The following is a 16,723-nucleotide window of genomic DNA, read 5'->3' on the forward strand; positions in this document are numbered from 1 at the left end:
ATTTAATTATTCAGTAAAATATAACACTTTAATATTAATATATTATCAAATAGCATATGCATTTTAAAGTTAGTGAATCTTACAATATCTTTTTCTAGCAATAGAAGTAAACTAAAAATAAATAATAATTTGAGCTCAAAATATAGGAAACAAAAAAAAAAAAACATTAATAAATTGAACTGTGAATATTTTTATCTATGTTCATTTAATTATTATTTTTTTTTAGAATTTTTATGTAAATAATCATTAAGAATTTGAACTAATTTTACTTTTTATCTTTTATAACTTTATTTTTCCAGAAATTTTTATAATTTTATTTTTCTGGTTTTTTTACCTTGAATTTTATACTTAATTGGTTCAAAAGTCTTATTTTTTTAATATTTTAAAAAAATTATTTTTTTGAATTCTATAGTTTTATTTTTCAAATTTCAAACAAAAAAAAAAATAAAAAATATATATATATATATATATTTTCAATGAAAACACTCAAAACGTCAAAAATAATTTTTGAATTTTATGTGATAAGTTTCACCTTATTTTCGAAAACACATTTTCAGAATTACCAAAACAAATATATATTCAGTGTTTTACAATACTAAAATTGAAAACAGCTTGAAAACGTAAAACCAAATGCACCCTAATATTTTGGGACATTCGAATTTCCTCAAATTAACCTATATATTTCGCGTTCTCTCTTTTTTTCTTTTTTTCTTTTTTTTTTTTTCCTCTCAATTTGTTTCATTCTTAGTTACAAACAGTTTGTGTTCGTAACAGTCTGTATGATTGTCTTCGATGCAGCCAAAATAATAATAATAATAATAAATTGTCCCTATGAACAACAAAGTGCAAAGAAAAAGAATTGCACAAGGCGATATGCTGGCATTTATTTTGCATATAAGCAATATTTGATTTAATCCTACAGACTTCAACATCCATTTGAGGATGATTCCTTATCTAAAAGAGCTTCTGAAGGGGCAAAAAGATCGCACTCCTTCGGAGGCTCGCTTTTGCTCCTTCCATTAGCTCGTTTACTCCTTTTGGGGACATCTCTTTCATCATCCCTTTCGCATTGGCTTTTCTTCTTTTCCTTGGGAGTGTCAGGCAGACTTCCAGGAACTTCATAAAGGATTACACTGCCACCTCCACTCTGTAGAATCGTCTCTTCTCGACCCCCTTCTTGTGATATAAGGGTCTCAAGAGTTTCGACTGCTTGACTCATGATGGGTCTCCCTTTAGGATTTTGGCTGAGACATTGATATGCTAGATTGGCTACCTTCATAAGAACTTTAGTCGAATATTGCCCTTCAATTCTAGGATCCAGAATTCTATTAAGTTTCTTACTGTGGTTCAGAAGTGGGCGGGCCCACTCAACAAGGTTATGCTCTCGACTAGGCTTGCTCTTATCCATTGCTCGCCTTCCAATAAGCATTTCAAGTAATACAACTCCAAAACTATATACATCGCTTCGAGAAGTTAAATGTCCTGGACAATTGTATAAAGAAGATCAGATCAATGAAGCACCATTGTATACCAGTCAGGATGATCATCACACAACTAAATTTCAGCATCAAGTAAAGAAAGACACGTTCCTCAGCGAAGCAAAGAGTTAAGCTGCCTAGTGCTAAGAAAATACATGGGTCGTCACAAACTTATTTTGGTAAGGTGGATTATTCAGCATCTGACGGTATAAAAGGAAGCATTAGCAGTTCGCTATCATAAGACTCACCTGTCATGACATACTCCGGAGCAGCATAACCATAAGTTCCCATAACTCGAGTTGACACGTGAGTTTGATCTCCAGTGGGACCAATTCTTGCCAGTCCAAAATCGGAAAGTTTTGCCTTGAAATCCTGCATGTTTCAGTAACACTTTAGCAATAGATAGATGCATGTAGAAATTACGGTAAGAATTATATGCATTTATATACAGAACCACATAATGATACTCTCTGTTTAGCCTAATTATTTATATCAATAGAAAGACAGCTCTGAGAATCAGATAGAGAAGGTTACCAATTATTGATGGGCTTGTGATTGAGGGGAGTCTTTTAAGGTCTAACTAGTTCACGAGTAGGAGTATTATTTACAGAAATTTTTAAAATAGTTTTTCATTTCAATACTTTTGGGGCGCGTGGGCAGGGAGGGGTAGGGGGCCAGAACCCTGCCTATGTCTCTCGTAGCTGAGCCCAAGTCCAGTTAGGGGTGGGGGGGTGTTGTGATAGATTGACAGCTGTTGTCAAACTTTTGAAAAATATTATAATATGAATTCAATGAACTAAAGATTCATGTAGGGATAACAAAGAACCGTTGCATGGTACATAACAAGAATGGAAACTTACCAAATCTAGCAAAATGTTTGAAGTCTTAAAATCCCGATATATAATAGGCCTTTCCACATCATGAAGAAAAGCAAGCCCTCTTGCAGCATCCAGAGCAATCTCCATTCTTCTATGCCATGTTAAAGTGGCACGCACTCCTACAAGTGCAGTAAAAATAAAATAGTTATAAAGATGTAGATCCAATGGGATCACATAAACTAGTGTAACGTTCAAAATTGGATTCTATAGAAGTATAGGGTATCAAGCATAAATGATCAATTTAACTTGTAAAAATTCTCAATAAGATAGAACCGCCTGTATAATGACAAAGCTCCACTCAGATGGTTATTTATTATATCAGTCTTTCATGGAAGAGAAGCATATAAAAAGCTTTTAAAATTCTCACAGAATCTTGAATGAAGTTTTCATTCTAAACATGAATGGCAATCTAAACTTAAACTATCCATTAAAAATAATAATTCAAGAAATTAGGAATATGTTAAATAAAAGGATTCTGGAGTAATTTCAAGCCGTAATAATTCTCTATTGCATGAAAAACTTTGTACTCACTCGAAAAGAGGTGTTTCTCCAAGCTCCCAGATGCCATATATTCGTAGACCAACAGCCTATGATCACCTTCACAGCAATACCCAATCAGTTTCACCAGATTTGGGTTGCGAAACTGCCCCAAGTAATTGACTTCTGCCTGCAAGTAAAAATTCAATGATTAGCAACTGACTTTTCTTTATGAGAAAATGCATCCCGAGATATTTAGGGCTGGTAACAAATGAAATACTAGGAATGGCCAATGTTATGCAAACCTTTTAGGAAATGGGAACTTTTGTTCAGTTTACTTATTATCAGACTATCTCCAGATCTCCAAAGAGAAGAAAAATAGAATAGAGAAGACTCTTCATCAAACTTGGCAAATAATATCCTCAGATTTGACAAAATACACCATTTCGTGAATATTGGATCTTTTCATGCCTTCTGCACATCTTCATGCATATCCCTGAAGAATCTTGTAGGAATGTTATTGGACAAATAAGAGGAGAAGCAAGAGAAGAGACCTAAATTCTTTGTTAGGAAATAAGGAACAAAGAGGAAAAAGAAGAAAGGGAGATTGAGATAACCCAACTTGTCTCACATTGACACACACCCTCGACTTCCCATTTTTTAGGCCAAAAAGTAGATAGGGAGATCTCGAAACTATTGGAGAAGGGAAATTATTAGACAACTCGTCCCTCTATGAAGGAGATGAAAGAAGGATCGAATAATACAGAGAGTCAGAGACCAAATCATATCAAAAGTAAATAGTAAGACCATTCTCTTCCTCCTTCCCCTCACCCTTCTTAGTTCTACCTAACAACCTAAGAGAAGCGAGGTATCTTTTTCCAAATTAAGGTACCTTTTGTACACACATGCAATTGTCTCGGCTATGTAAAATCTCATGGCTTAAATAGTTGTAGGACGATGGGTGCTTTTATAAGTTCACAGATATACCTCTTCATTTCAGCTGACAGACAACTCTGTCTTGGTCATTAACAGGTTGTAGTGAATGAAAAAGATTGAATTTATAATATCAGATATAAAGCATAACAAAATACCATAATATTCAGTAGAATGTTCAATTTAGATAGGAGGTCCAAACAAATTACCAGCCATTCTCGATCCCCTTGTAGACCTTCAGGATCAAGCACTTTAATGGCAACTTGAGTTGTCATGTAATAAGGCCTTACATTCTCATCTATAACTCCTTTATAAACAATACCAAACCCACCGTCACCAAGAACCTGATTAGGTCGGAAGTTCTTGGTAGCTGATTTCATCTCCTCATAGGTAAAGATATCAAGATCACTATTACCAGAATTTTGGCGTAGATCCTGCACATTTTTGGAAAATATTACAACAGGGTTTGCATTCTTTTGTTTCTCTGGAGTATCTAGCTCATTCAAAAGGACAGAGTCTGCTTTGGTGGGAGATACAGGAGTTCCATGCACCGCTGCAAATATTCACAGAAGAAGTTACCACTATTTTTATTTAGGTAAACTGAACTAGCTCTGCCGTCTACGTACCTATGCCAAACCATGAACTAAAGCAATATTCCAACAGAAGGCACAATCTAATCTAATTGAAAAAGAAAATTGCAATTGAAGATGGTGCAATATAATTTTTTCTGGCTAATAAGCAAAAGGATCACTCCTCTTTCTACACAATATATGTATTTATGTACAAGTACAGTTTACTTTGTAACCAAATGTCAAGCAAACTGTAGATAAAATTAAGATCAAATGAAAGTCAACTCTCATTTCATTAGTTGTGTCAATTTCCTAATGAGCAATCTAACAATGCTATTAAATACACCTATAATTTCATAATCAAAATTCTTAGCCTTGTCGAATACACACACTATCATTGTTGTTGTTTTTTTATTATTTGTCAGAATCTACTAACTCACAAGACTTATTCCATGAGCACATATTAATCTCAAACCCCAATTGAAAAAACTACCCAAATGAACATTCCCTTTTCTGCACGATGAAAAAACAAGAATGTAAACATTAAAAACTACAAACATTAATTTTGTGGGTACTTGTTAATGTATAATAAATCTACCTGATCTGCTACTACAAGATTTGTTCTTTGGTTGCTGATTGTCTTCTTCTTCAATGCTGACACAAGAACCCATTTTTCTTCACTTCACAAAATGAAAATTTCAACTCCAATTTCTGCAATGGGTGGTCACTTTATTTCATTCATCAATCAAAACTTTCTACACACCTAGTTATCTCGAAATCTCAAAAGGTGGGCCGAAATCGTGATGGTCCCACCGAAATTTGATATCTTCGCCGCGATATTCACAAAGTATGAATGGATAGTACCAAGAAAAGAGTGGGAGAAGATGATTGACAAGGGTGAGCAACGTGTTTATTTTCCCTTCTTAAATATGGATTATTTGTCAATTCGTTTAGCTGTCAAGAACATTCCAAAAGCAGACAAAGATTGACTTCCTTGGCGCCCCGGCCTAAGTAAACCGTGCAATTTACAATAATGTCCTTATCATTTCCCTACAATATAAAAAAGGAAATGTAAAGATACTCTAGTTAGGGATAGTGAATTTTTTCATTTTATTAAGCAATTTTTTTATTTTATTTTTAAGAGCAAAAACAATGTCGTGTTATTTTCAATCATTTCTCTATTTTCACACGCCACTTTACTATAACCATCACATCCATTGTAATATTTTTCTATTTTTACACACCACTTCACCTCATCCAATTCGATACTAATAAAAACAGGAAACTAAATAATTTAACAAATTAAATAAGAAAAAAATTAAAGGCCAAAAAAAAGGTTATTATAAAGTTTTTTAATTAAATTGAAATAATTAAAGTTAAAAATAAATATTTTTTAATTAAAACTGAAAAAATTACGTTTTATCATAAAACGAAAAGAATTAAAAAGAATTTTAAATCGAACAAAAATTTATTTATAATATGAATTGTTCAAAAAAATAGAATAAAAATAAAATTAAATAAAGTTATGAAAATTAAATAAAGAATATATAAATATTATTTAATTAAATTTAAAAAAATTATGTTTTATCATAAAGAGAAAATAATTAAAAAAAATTTAATCGAAAAAAGATATATATTTATAAAAAATAAAAAAAAGGAAACATGGAGATTTTCTCTCCATCACACAGAGCTGTGTGATGGAGATTCTTTTGAAAATTAAAAATTTTGATAAAACTTAAATTTTTTCAATTTTAATTAAATAGTATTTATATATTATTTATTTATTTTTTGTAACTTTCTTTTGTTTATTTTTTTCATTATATATTTTTTGAAAATTGTTTTAAAATTTCTTTTTTCTCCATATTATGAAAAAAAATTTGTTCGATTTAAAATTATTTTCCTTTTATGATAATATGTATTTTTTTCAATTTTAATTAAATAAATTTTAATTTTAATTTTACTTATTTCAATTTAATTAAACAACTTTATAATAACTTTTTTTTTGTTTTTCTTATTTTTTCCTGCAATTTTTTTTTTAGATTGACAGCCGTTGTAAAACTTTTGAAAAATTTTATGATATGAATTCGATGAACTAAAGATTCGTGTAGGGATAACAAAGAACAGCCGCATACCTACATAACAAGAATGGAAACTTACCGAATCTAGTAAAATGTTTGAAGTCTTAAAATCCCGATATATAATAGGCCTTTCCACATCATGAAGAAAAGCAAGCCCTCTTGCAGCATCCAGAGCAATCTCCATTCTTCTATGCCATGTTAAAGTGGCACGCACTCCTACAAGTGCAGTAAAAATAAAATAGTTATAAAGATGTAGATCCAATGGGATCACATAAACTAGTGTAACGTTCAAAATTGGATTCTATAGAAGTATAGGGTATCAAGCATAAATGATCAATTTAACTTGTAAAAATTCTCAATAAGATAGAACCGCCTGTATAATGACAAAGCTCCACTCAGATGGTTATTTATTATATCAGTCTTTCATGGAAGAGAAGCATATAAAAAGCTTTCAAAATTCTCACAGAATCTTGAATGAAGTTTTCATTCTAAACATGAATGGCAATCTAAACTTAAACTATCCATTAAAAATAATAATTCAAGAAATTAGGAATATGTTAAATAAAAGGATTCTGGAGTAATTTCAAGCCGTAATAATTCTCTATTGCATGAAAAACTTTGTACTCACTCGAAAAGAGGTGTTTCTCCAAGCTCCCAGATGCCATATATTCGTAGACCAACAGCCTATGATCACCTTCACAGCAATACCCAATCAGTTTCACCAGATTTGGGTTGCAAAACTGCCCCAAGTAATTAACTTCTGCCTGCAAGTAAAAATTCAATGATTAGCAACTGACTTTTCTTTAAGAGAAAATGCATGCCGAGATATTTAGGGCTGGTAACAAATGAATTACTAGGAATGGCCAATGTTATGCAAACCTTTTAGGAAATGGGAACTTTTGTTCAGTTTACTTATTATCAGACTATCTACAGATCTTCAAAGAGAAGAAAAATAGAATAGAAAAGACTCTTCATCAAACTTGGCAAATAATATCCTCAGATTTGACAAAATACACCATTTCGTGAATATTGGATCTTTTCATGCCTTCTGCACATCTTCATGCATATCCCTGAAGAATCTTGTAGGAATGTTATTGGACAAATAAGAGGAGAAGCAAGAGAAGAGACCTAAATTCTTTGTTAGGAAATAAGGAACAAAGAGGAAAAAGAAGAAAGGGAGATTGAGATAACCCAACTTGTCTCACATTGACACACACCCTCGACTTCCCATTTTTTAGGCCAAAAAGTAGATAGGGAGATCTCGAAACTATTGGAGAAGGGAAATTATTAGACAACTCGTCCCTCTATGAAGGAGATGAAAGAAGGATCGAATAATACAGAGAGTCAGAGACCAAATCATATCAAAAGTAAATAGTAAGACCATTCTCTTCCTCCTTCCCCTCACCCTTCTTAGTTCTACCTAACAACCTAAGAGAAGCGAGGTATCTTTTTCCAAATTAAGGTACCTTTTGTACACACATGCAATTGTCTCGGCTATGTAAAATCTCATGGCTTAAATAGTTGTAGGACGATGGGTGCTTTTATAAGTTCACAGATATACCTCTTCATTTCAGCTGACAGACAACTCTGTCTTGGTCATTAACAGGTTGTAGTGAATGAAAAAGATTGAATTTATAATATCAGATATAAAGCATAACAAAATACCATAATATTCAGTAGAATGTTCAATTTAGATAGGAGGTCCAAACAAATTACCAGCCATTCTCGATCCCCTTGTAGACCTTCAGGATCAAGCACTTTAATGGCAACTTGAGTTGTCATGTAATAAGGCCTTACATTCTCATCTATAACTCCTTTATAAACAATACCAAACCCACCGTCACCAAGAACCTGATTAGGTCGGAAGTTCTTGGTAGCTGATTTCATCTCCTCATAGGTAAAGATATCAAGATCACTATTACCAGAATTTTGGCGTAGATCCTGCACATTTTTGGAAAATATTACAACAGGGTTTGCATTCTTTTGTTTCTCTGGAGTATCTAGCTCATTCAAAAGGACAGAGTCTGCTTTGGTGGGAGATACAGGAGTTCCATGCACCGCTGCAAATATTCACAGAAGAAGTTACCACTATTTTTATTTAGGTAAACTGAACTAGCTCTGCCGTCTACGTACCTATGCCAAACCATGAACTAAAGCAATATTCCAACAGAAGGCACAATCTAATCTAATTGAAAAAGAAAATTGCAATTGAAGATGGTGCAAGATAATTTTTTCTGGCTAATAAGCAAAAGGATCACTCCTCTTTCTACACAATATATGTATTTATGTACAAGTACAGTTTACTTTGTAACCAAATGTCAAGCAAACTGTAGATAAAATTAAGATCAAATGAAAGTCAACTCTCATTTCATTAGTTGTGTCAATTTCCTAATGAGCAATCTAACAATGCTATTAAATACACCTATAATTTCATAATCAAAATTCTTAGCCTTGTCGAATACACACACTATCATTGTTGTTGTTTTTTTATTATTTGTCAGAATCTACTAACTCACAAGACTTATTCCATGAGCACATATTAATCTCAAACCCCAATTGAAAAAACTACCCAAATGAACATTCCCTTTTCTGCACGATGAAAAAACAAGAATGTAAACATTAAAAACTACAAACATTAATTTTGTGGGTACTTGTTAATGTATAATAAATCTACCTGATCTGCTACTACAAGATTTGTTCTTTGGTTGCTGATTGTCTTCTTCTTCAATGCTGACACAAGAACCCATTTTTCTTCACTTCACAAAATGAAAATTTCAACTCCAATTTCTGCAATGGGTGGTCACTTTATTTCATTCATCAATCAAAACTTTCTACACACCTAGTTATCTCGAAATCTCAAAAGGTGGGCCGAAATCGTGATGGTCCCACCGAAATTTGATATCTTCGCCGCGATATTCACAAAGTATGAATGGATAGTACCAAGAAAAGAGTGGGAGAAGATGATTGACAAGGGTGAGCAACGTGTTTATTTTCCCTTCTTAAATATGGATTATTTGTCAATTCATTTGGCTGTCAAGAACATTCCAAAAGCAGACAGAGATTGACGTCCTTGGCGGCCCGGCCTAAGTAAACCATGCAATTTACAATAATGTCCTTATCATTTCCCTACAATATAAAAAAGGAAATGTAAAGAACTAAAGATACTCTAGTTAGGAATAGTGAATTTTTTCATTTTATTACACAATAACAACTTTTTTTTTTTAATTTTTAAGAGCAAAAACGACATCGCGTTATTTTCAATCATTTTTTTATTTTCACACGTCACTTTACTATAACAGTATAACCATCACATCCATTGTAATATTTTTCTATTTTCACACACCACTTCACCTCATCCAATTCGATACTAATAAAAAACAGAAAACTAAATAATTTAACAAATTAAATAAGCAAAAAATTAAAGGCAAAAAAAAAGGTTATTATAAAGTTTTTTAATTAAATTGAAATAATTAAAGTTAAAAATAAATATCGTTTAATTAAAACTGAAAAAATTACGTTTTATCATAAAACGAAAAGAATTAAAAAGAATTTTAAATCGAACAAAAAATTATTTATAATATGAATTGTTCTAAAAAAATAGAATAAAAATAAAATTAAATAAAGTTATGAAAATTAAATAAAGAATATATAAATATTATTTAATTAAAATTGAAAAAATTATGCTTTATCATAAAGAGAAAATAATTAAAAAAACTTAATCGAAAAAAGATATATATTTATAAAAAATAAAAAAAAGAAACATGGAGATTTTCTCTCCATCACACAGAGCTGTGTGATGGAGATTCTTTTGAAAATTAAAATTTTTGATCAAACTTAAATTTTTTTAATTTTAATTAAATAATATTTATATATTATTTATTTAATTTTTGTAACTTTCTTTTGTTTAATTTTTTTATTATATATTTTTTGAAAATTGTTTTAAAATTTCTCTTTTCTCCATATTATGAAAAAAATTTGTTCGATTTAAAATTATTTTCCTTTTATGATAATATGTATTTTTTTTTCAATTTTAATTAAATAAATTTTAATTTTAATTTTACTTATTTCAATTTAATTAAACAACTTTATAATAACTTTTTTTTTGTTTTTCTTATTTTTTTCTGCAATTCTTTTTTTATTCTAATTTGTTAAATAATTTAATTTTTTATTAGTATTGGTGTAAAATGATAGTTACAATTTGGTTCGCTTATTTTTTAGAGATTATGTTTTATTCCATTATCTCTTATTCAATATTCTAATATTTGAAATTTTGTAGGATGTAATATTATCTAGGTGCAGAATTGAGAAGGTTAATCTTTAAGATTATGACTCTCGATTTTAGTCATTATCTTGTTTTTCCTATTTTTGGAAAAAAAAATTGCATCTCAAATATTAAGATAAAGAGTGAATATAACATACATTGATCAAGATTTAATTATTATTAATTAAATAATTTATATTTTTTTATGATTATATATAAGATATATTCAATTATTTAACATATTAATGGAATAAAAATTGTCATTTTGCCATTCAACGTAGGGAAACGATATTGTTTGTACTGTAAATGCAGGTAAAAAGAGATAAAAAAGGGAAATGAAAAAAAAAAGTTATTATAAATTTTTTTAATTAAATTGAAATAATTAAAATTCAATATAAATATTATTTAATTAAAATTAAAAAAATTACGTTTTATGATCTTGAAGTCAAAATTATTTGGAAAAGGTCAATGAATAAGATATTAAAGATAAAACCTACAATTTTTCGGTGGCTGTTGTGATGAATTATTAGTGTTACTTCAAATATAGAATTATCTGTATGTAAAGTGCTGCCTTTTTCGCCTTCTGCGGGACCATTGAAGTCAAACGTCATCTCTAAACAAATTTTTGAAAAAAAAATGAGGAAAAACAAAAAAAAAATGTAAAAGAAATCACCGTACATCCTGCGATAATGCAATAAACCAAATGATCGGATTTCACCAAATACTTCGAATCTTTAACAAGTTTTGAAAAATCTACAATTTTGACGTTAATAATAAATACAAAACTCGTGCAACGCACGTGACAACGAATAGTCATCATATAAAGAAGAATTTTTGTCCAACTTTCTAAAGTACTTGTATTTAAGCACTTTAAAATCACTCCAAACACGGACTGAGTCCATACGTCAGTCAAATTTTATAATAAAATAATAATGAATGCTATTGAAATATTGTTCAAAAATCAATAAAAGCGTGTGGAACTTAAAAGCGGACATTGAAGAGCAAAACTTGGCCTATGCGACCGCTTAAGCCATATTGGTGTGCAGTCGCATGACCATTTACATAGAATTTATGGTTGGATATAACAATAAAAAAGCCGTTAATGGCCGTTCTGTTCAAATTTCTGGTGGCTTTTGGAGGTTGTCCTGCAACTTTTTGAATATTCTTTGGCACCACTTCGTGGAGTACTATTGAGGCCTATAAATAGTTGATTGATGTTCAACACAAGACACTTGAAAATTCAATTGTGATCATAATTTCATTCCACAAAAATAAAAGCTCTCTTTTATATCATATTCATCTTCTTTGTGTTATTAAGTTTTGGAGGATTTCGCTAGTGCTTAAGTGTTAAATCCTTTACAATGCTTGATACATCATGCAGACATTTGCCAATATGAGTCAAAGATGAGATGTAAGAATGACAATTCTTATTAAGGCACTTCCAAGGCCAATACTATAGAGAAAATCAAACATTCAAGCAAATCTAACAAGAAAAAGCATTCAAAAAACTTTAACAAGTCTAAGAAGAAGTCCAAATGTGGTTGTTTTGTATGTGAAAAACCTGGACATTATACAAAGAATGTCGACGCCGAAAACGGATCAACTCAGAAGGAAATGTGAACTCCATCAAAGAAGACAACATTTGTGGCCACAGTAAGCAAAATTAACGTAATGAAAGGAAAAGTCCCTAGATGGTAGCATGATACATGTGCAACTATATATGTATCATATGAAAAATCTTTATTCAAAACATATTATGAAGTTGATGGAGATCAAAAGATTCAAATGGGATAATGAAGTTCGCTCCAACGTGCTAGAGAAAGGAAATGTAGAAATCATCTTCTGTTTCAGCAAGACCGTTACATTGACCAATGTGCTATATGTTCCCGATATGAATAGGATTTAGTTAGCGAAAATTTCTTAGAAAAATCAAGCATAAAATGTGTTTATGAATTTAGTAAACTTGTACTATCTCTAAATGGAAAATTTGTTGAAAAATGCTATTCTTGTGAATAAATTGTCAAATAGAGTTGATTTTACTTATATTGTTAATTTAATTCCATTATGACATGATAGATTAGGTCACATAGAAAATAATATCATGAAAAGAAGAATTGATTCATGTGGATTTATGTGAGTTAAATGGCATATTAACTAAAGGTGCAAATATGTATTTCATTACCTTTATAGATGATTGCTCTAGATATATATATATATATATATGTTTATTTGATAAAACATAAACATGAGACCTTTAATATTTTTAAAAGATAAAATAATGAAATTGAAAATAACTTAAGCAAGAAAATAAAAATTTTAAGAAGCGATATAAGAAGATAATATTTCTCTACCGAGTTTAACTTATTTTGTGAACAACAAGGCATAATTAATCAATGTTCTACACTTAGGACGTCAGAACAAAATAGTTTAGCTAAAAGGAAAAATAGAATTTTGGTTGAAATGATAAATGCTATGTTTTGATATGCCAAGTTTCCATTTAATTTACGAGGGTGAAACGTTGTTGAGTACATGTAGAACATTAAATGGGATTCATTCTAAATTTATGAATGTTTCTCCTTATGAATTGTGAAAATGAAGAAAATCTAACATTGGATACTTCAAAATGTTGGGGTGTCTTGCTTAAGAACACAAACTCGAATAGGACTAAGTTGGGTCCAAGAGGCATTAAATATACTTTTGTTGGATATGCTTATAATAGCGAATCATATAGATTATTAAATTTGGAGACCAGTGTGATTATTCAATCCAGTGATGTAGAATTCTTAGAAAATTCAATAATTTTGGATAATGAATTAACGGAAACCCATAAAGAGATTTCAAACTCTAGTGGAACACAAGATGAAACAAACGTTAATGAATCTAATGAGCCACAAAGAAGTAAAAGAACTCAAATTGAAAAGTTTTTAGGATCAAATAAAATAGACTTTCAACTTATTTATTTTTACTTAATACAAGGAAAATGAGGAGAATATTGTAAGAACAACTCCATTTGTTCGACAAGTGGAAATTGATCTAAAAACTTATAATTGGCTATGGTTTCTTGTGATAGTGTATTTTGGAAATATGCGATTAAATATGAAATGGATTCAATTATGTTAAACAATACATAGAAACTTGTTGATTTACCATCCGGATCCAAAGCTATTGGATGTAAATGGGTGTTTAGGATAAAATATAATGTTGATGATTCTCTTAACACCTTTAAGGCTAGACTATATCGTATTAACCATCGAAATATGCTCGAAAGAAAAAATCTCTATTTGAGAGGGCTTCTTCCTATACCTATGAATTCCATTGGACCCAGAAATGATACATTGGAAATAGCCAAGGGCTATTGGAAAAATGAAGGAATATACTACATTGATACTTATGCACCGGTAACTAGAATAATATCAATTAGGATATTATTCGCATTGGCATCTATACATGACTTGCATGTTCATCAAATGGAATCAAAACGACATTGTTGAATGGGAATCTCAATGAGAAGGTTTATATGGAAAACCAAAAGGGTTTACTCTACCCGAAAATAAACATAAAGTGTGCAAGTTAGTGAAATCGTTATACAGTTTAAAGAAAGCTCCTAAGAAATGGAATTAAATTTGATTTAGCCATCATTTCATTTTGTTTCAAGCATAATAGTTTAAATAAATGTTTGTACTTCAAATCATGTGATAATTATGTTACCTTAATTTGCCCAAACGTTGATAATATGTTGATTATGAATAATCACATTAATAGAACAAAAGAAACGAAAATGTTTCTTTCTTTCACATTTAAGATGAAGGATATTGGATAAATGGATACCATTTTGGGTATTAATGTTACTAAAACTAGTGGGGGTTACCATTTAAATCGATCACATTATATCGATAATGTGATATTTAATTCAAACATTTGAACACAAAAGAATTTGGTACAAGTTTTAAACCCATAAAGAATGATGGAAAAGTAGTTGCTCAATTAGAGTGTGCAAGTGTTATAAGGAGTCTTATGTTTGCAGTTCAATGTGTAAGATCGAACATAGCTTATGCAATTAATAAACTTAGTAGGTTTACTGGTATTCCGACCAATGATCATTGGAAAGTCATTGGTAGAGTTCTTGGCTATTTAAAGAAAACCAAGAACTTAAGTCTTCAATATACTAAATTCTCGGCTGTTTTAGAATGATTTACCAATGCTAGTTGGATATCTAATATGGGTGAAAGTAAATCTATTTCAAATTGGATGTTTACTCTTGGAGGATGTGCAGTTTCTTGAAAATCAAAGAAACGAACTTGTATAACACACTCGACTATAGAATCTGAATTCGTAGCATTATCGAAAACAGGAAAGAAGTTGAGTGGCTTAAAGATCTACTTTATGAAATACCTTTGGAACCGAAGAATATTTCTTCAATACCTATCATGTATGATAGTCAAGTTACATTGGCAAAAGCATATAATGAGGTATACAATAGAAAATCTAGACATATGAGTCTTAAAGATGATTGCGTAAGGAAATTAATCACGGATGGAATAAATTTCCTAAATTGTGGAAAGTTAATAAAGAATTTAGCGGATCCTTTAACTAAATATCTAAATAGAGAATTAGTAACATCTACTTCGAGTAGAATGTGGTTGCAACTCTTAAAATAAAAGATCCACCAATAATAGCAACCCTACCTGTTATTATTTAACAAGTGATCCATGAGTTCAAAGGGTAACAACAAGTTATTCGATATGTGGATAGTTTCTGCATTATAAAATCTGCGATAACTCCATTCTAATTATATAATGCTGGTTGTTACTAAAATAAGGGTTGAGCTTTAAACTCTTAATGAAGTTTAGTACTAAATATAAGTATCTGTAAAAGTAACAAAGATACTGGAAGGACTTCACCTAAATGAACTTCAAGGTGATGCTACCTCAATAGAAAGTTGGAGTTTCTCTCTTAAAAGTTTGTTGAAAAAGGATAAGCACAGTGTCATATTAGGAAACTTGAGAATGCGTGATACTTGTGTGTGTTTTTACCGATATTGTCACATGAAATAATTAGTTCAAAGCTCAATGCTTCCTTTAATTTCGACTTTACTTTGTTTGAAATACACTATGGTTATATTCAAATCGAAATATATCAAATCCTTTTGCATGAGTGTTGTATATTTTAAATATGAGATTTTATTGTATATCGAGCAAGCGGGTGATTGTTGAAATGTTGTTCAAAAATCAATAAAAGCTTGTGGAACTTAAAAGTGGACGTTGAAGGGAAAAACTTGGCTTATGCGACTGCATAGGCTATATTGGCGTATGGTCACATGACCATTTACAGAGAATTTACAGTCGCATAAACAATAAAATAGCAGTTAAGGGCCGTTTTGTTTAAATTTCTGGTGGGCTTGGAAGTTGTCTTGCAACTTTTCAAGTGTTCTTTGATTCCACTTCGTGGAGTATTGTTGAGGCCTATAAATAGGTAATTGATGTTCAATACGGGACACATGAAAATTCAATTATAATCATAATTTCATTCCATAAAAATAACAGCTGTTTTCTTTATATCATATTTATCTTCTTTGTGTTATTAAGTTTTTGAGGATTTCACTAGTGCTTAAGTATTAAATTCTTTAAGCACCAAAATTCAATTCAAAATGAGGCAAATATTGTTTTAGGACAAAGATCACGTATTTGAACCATCATTCAATCTTTGTTTGTTGTTCCATTTGTTTCTATATTTGTCAGTTGTTTATTCTCCATTTTCTTGTGCGTAACTAATATTTCCAACAAATGCATGTTTTGTTGCATTTAGAATAACTTTATCTTACTTATAAGTAAAAAAAATTACTTATTTTTATTTCGTAGTAGCACAATGAAGGAAGAGAATGTCTTTTAACTAAGAGACGTGCAAAATACTAAATTGTAGTAGAAGAGTGAAAATTATAAATTCAAAAGAAAGAAAGAAAAAAAATTCAACGGTACATCAATATTTTAAAAATTGCTTGTTATTGGTTATATTTCTATTTTTTGCATCAGGATTATATAATAAATTACTA

At 30.4% G+C, this 16,723-nt stretch overlaps 1 protein-coding gene across 6 annotated transcripts; it reads right to left on the reverse strand.

Annotated features, from left to right (window-relative positions):
* Nucleotides 1–792: 792 nt before the first annotated feature.
* Nucleotides 793–9,402, reverse strand: LOC111374955 (probable serine/threonine-protein kinase PBL17). 6 transcript variants are annotated; one of them, XM_022997718.1, is made up of 7 exons: nt 9,253–9,402; nt 9,088–9,164; nt 8,130–8,473; nt 7,042–7,177; nt 6,493–6,629; nt 1,727–1,850; nt 793–1,482 (listed from the first exon to the last, which is right to left on the reverse strand). In XM_022997718.1, the coding sequence occupies exons 2-7, from the start codon at nt 9,158–9,160 to the stop codon at nt 926–928; spliced, it is 1,371 nt and encodes a 456-aa protein (XP_022853486.1). In that variant the 5' UTR covers nt 9,161–9,164; nt 9,253–9,402; the 3' UTR covers nt 793–925. The 6 variants fall into 6 exon arrangements, with proteins under 6 accessions (XP_022853486.1, XP_022853488.1, XP_022853485.1 ...); XM_022997720.1 differs by having other exon boundaries at nt 9,088–9,169; XM_022997717.1 differs by lacking the exons at nt 6,493–6,629; nt 7,042–7,177; nt 8,130–8,473; nt 9,088–9,164; nt 9,253–9,402 and adding exons at nt 2,339–2,475; nt 2,888–3,023; nt 3,976–4,319; nt 4,934–5,010; nt 5,099–5,248.
* Nucleotides 9,403–16,723: the final 7,321 nt, after the last annotated feature.

Source organism: Olea europaea, unplaced genomic scaffold (genome assembly GCF_002742605.1).
Source record: "Olea europaea var. sylvestris unplaced genomic scaffold, O_europaea_v1 scaffold1316, whole genome shotgun sequence".
Classification (NCBI taxonomy): domain Eukaryota; kingdom Viridiplantae; phylum Streptophyta; class Magnoliopsida; order Lamiales; family Oleaceae; genus Olea; species Olea europaea.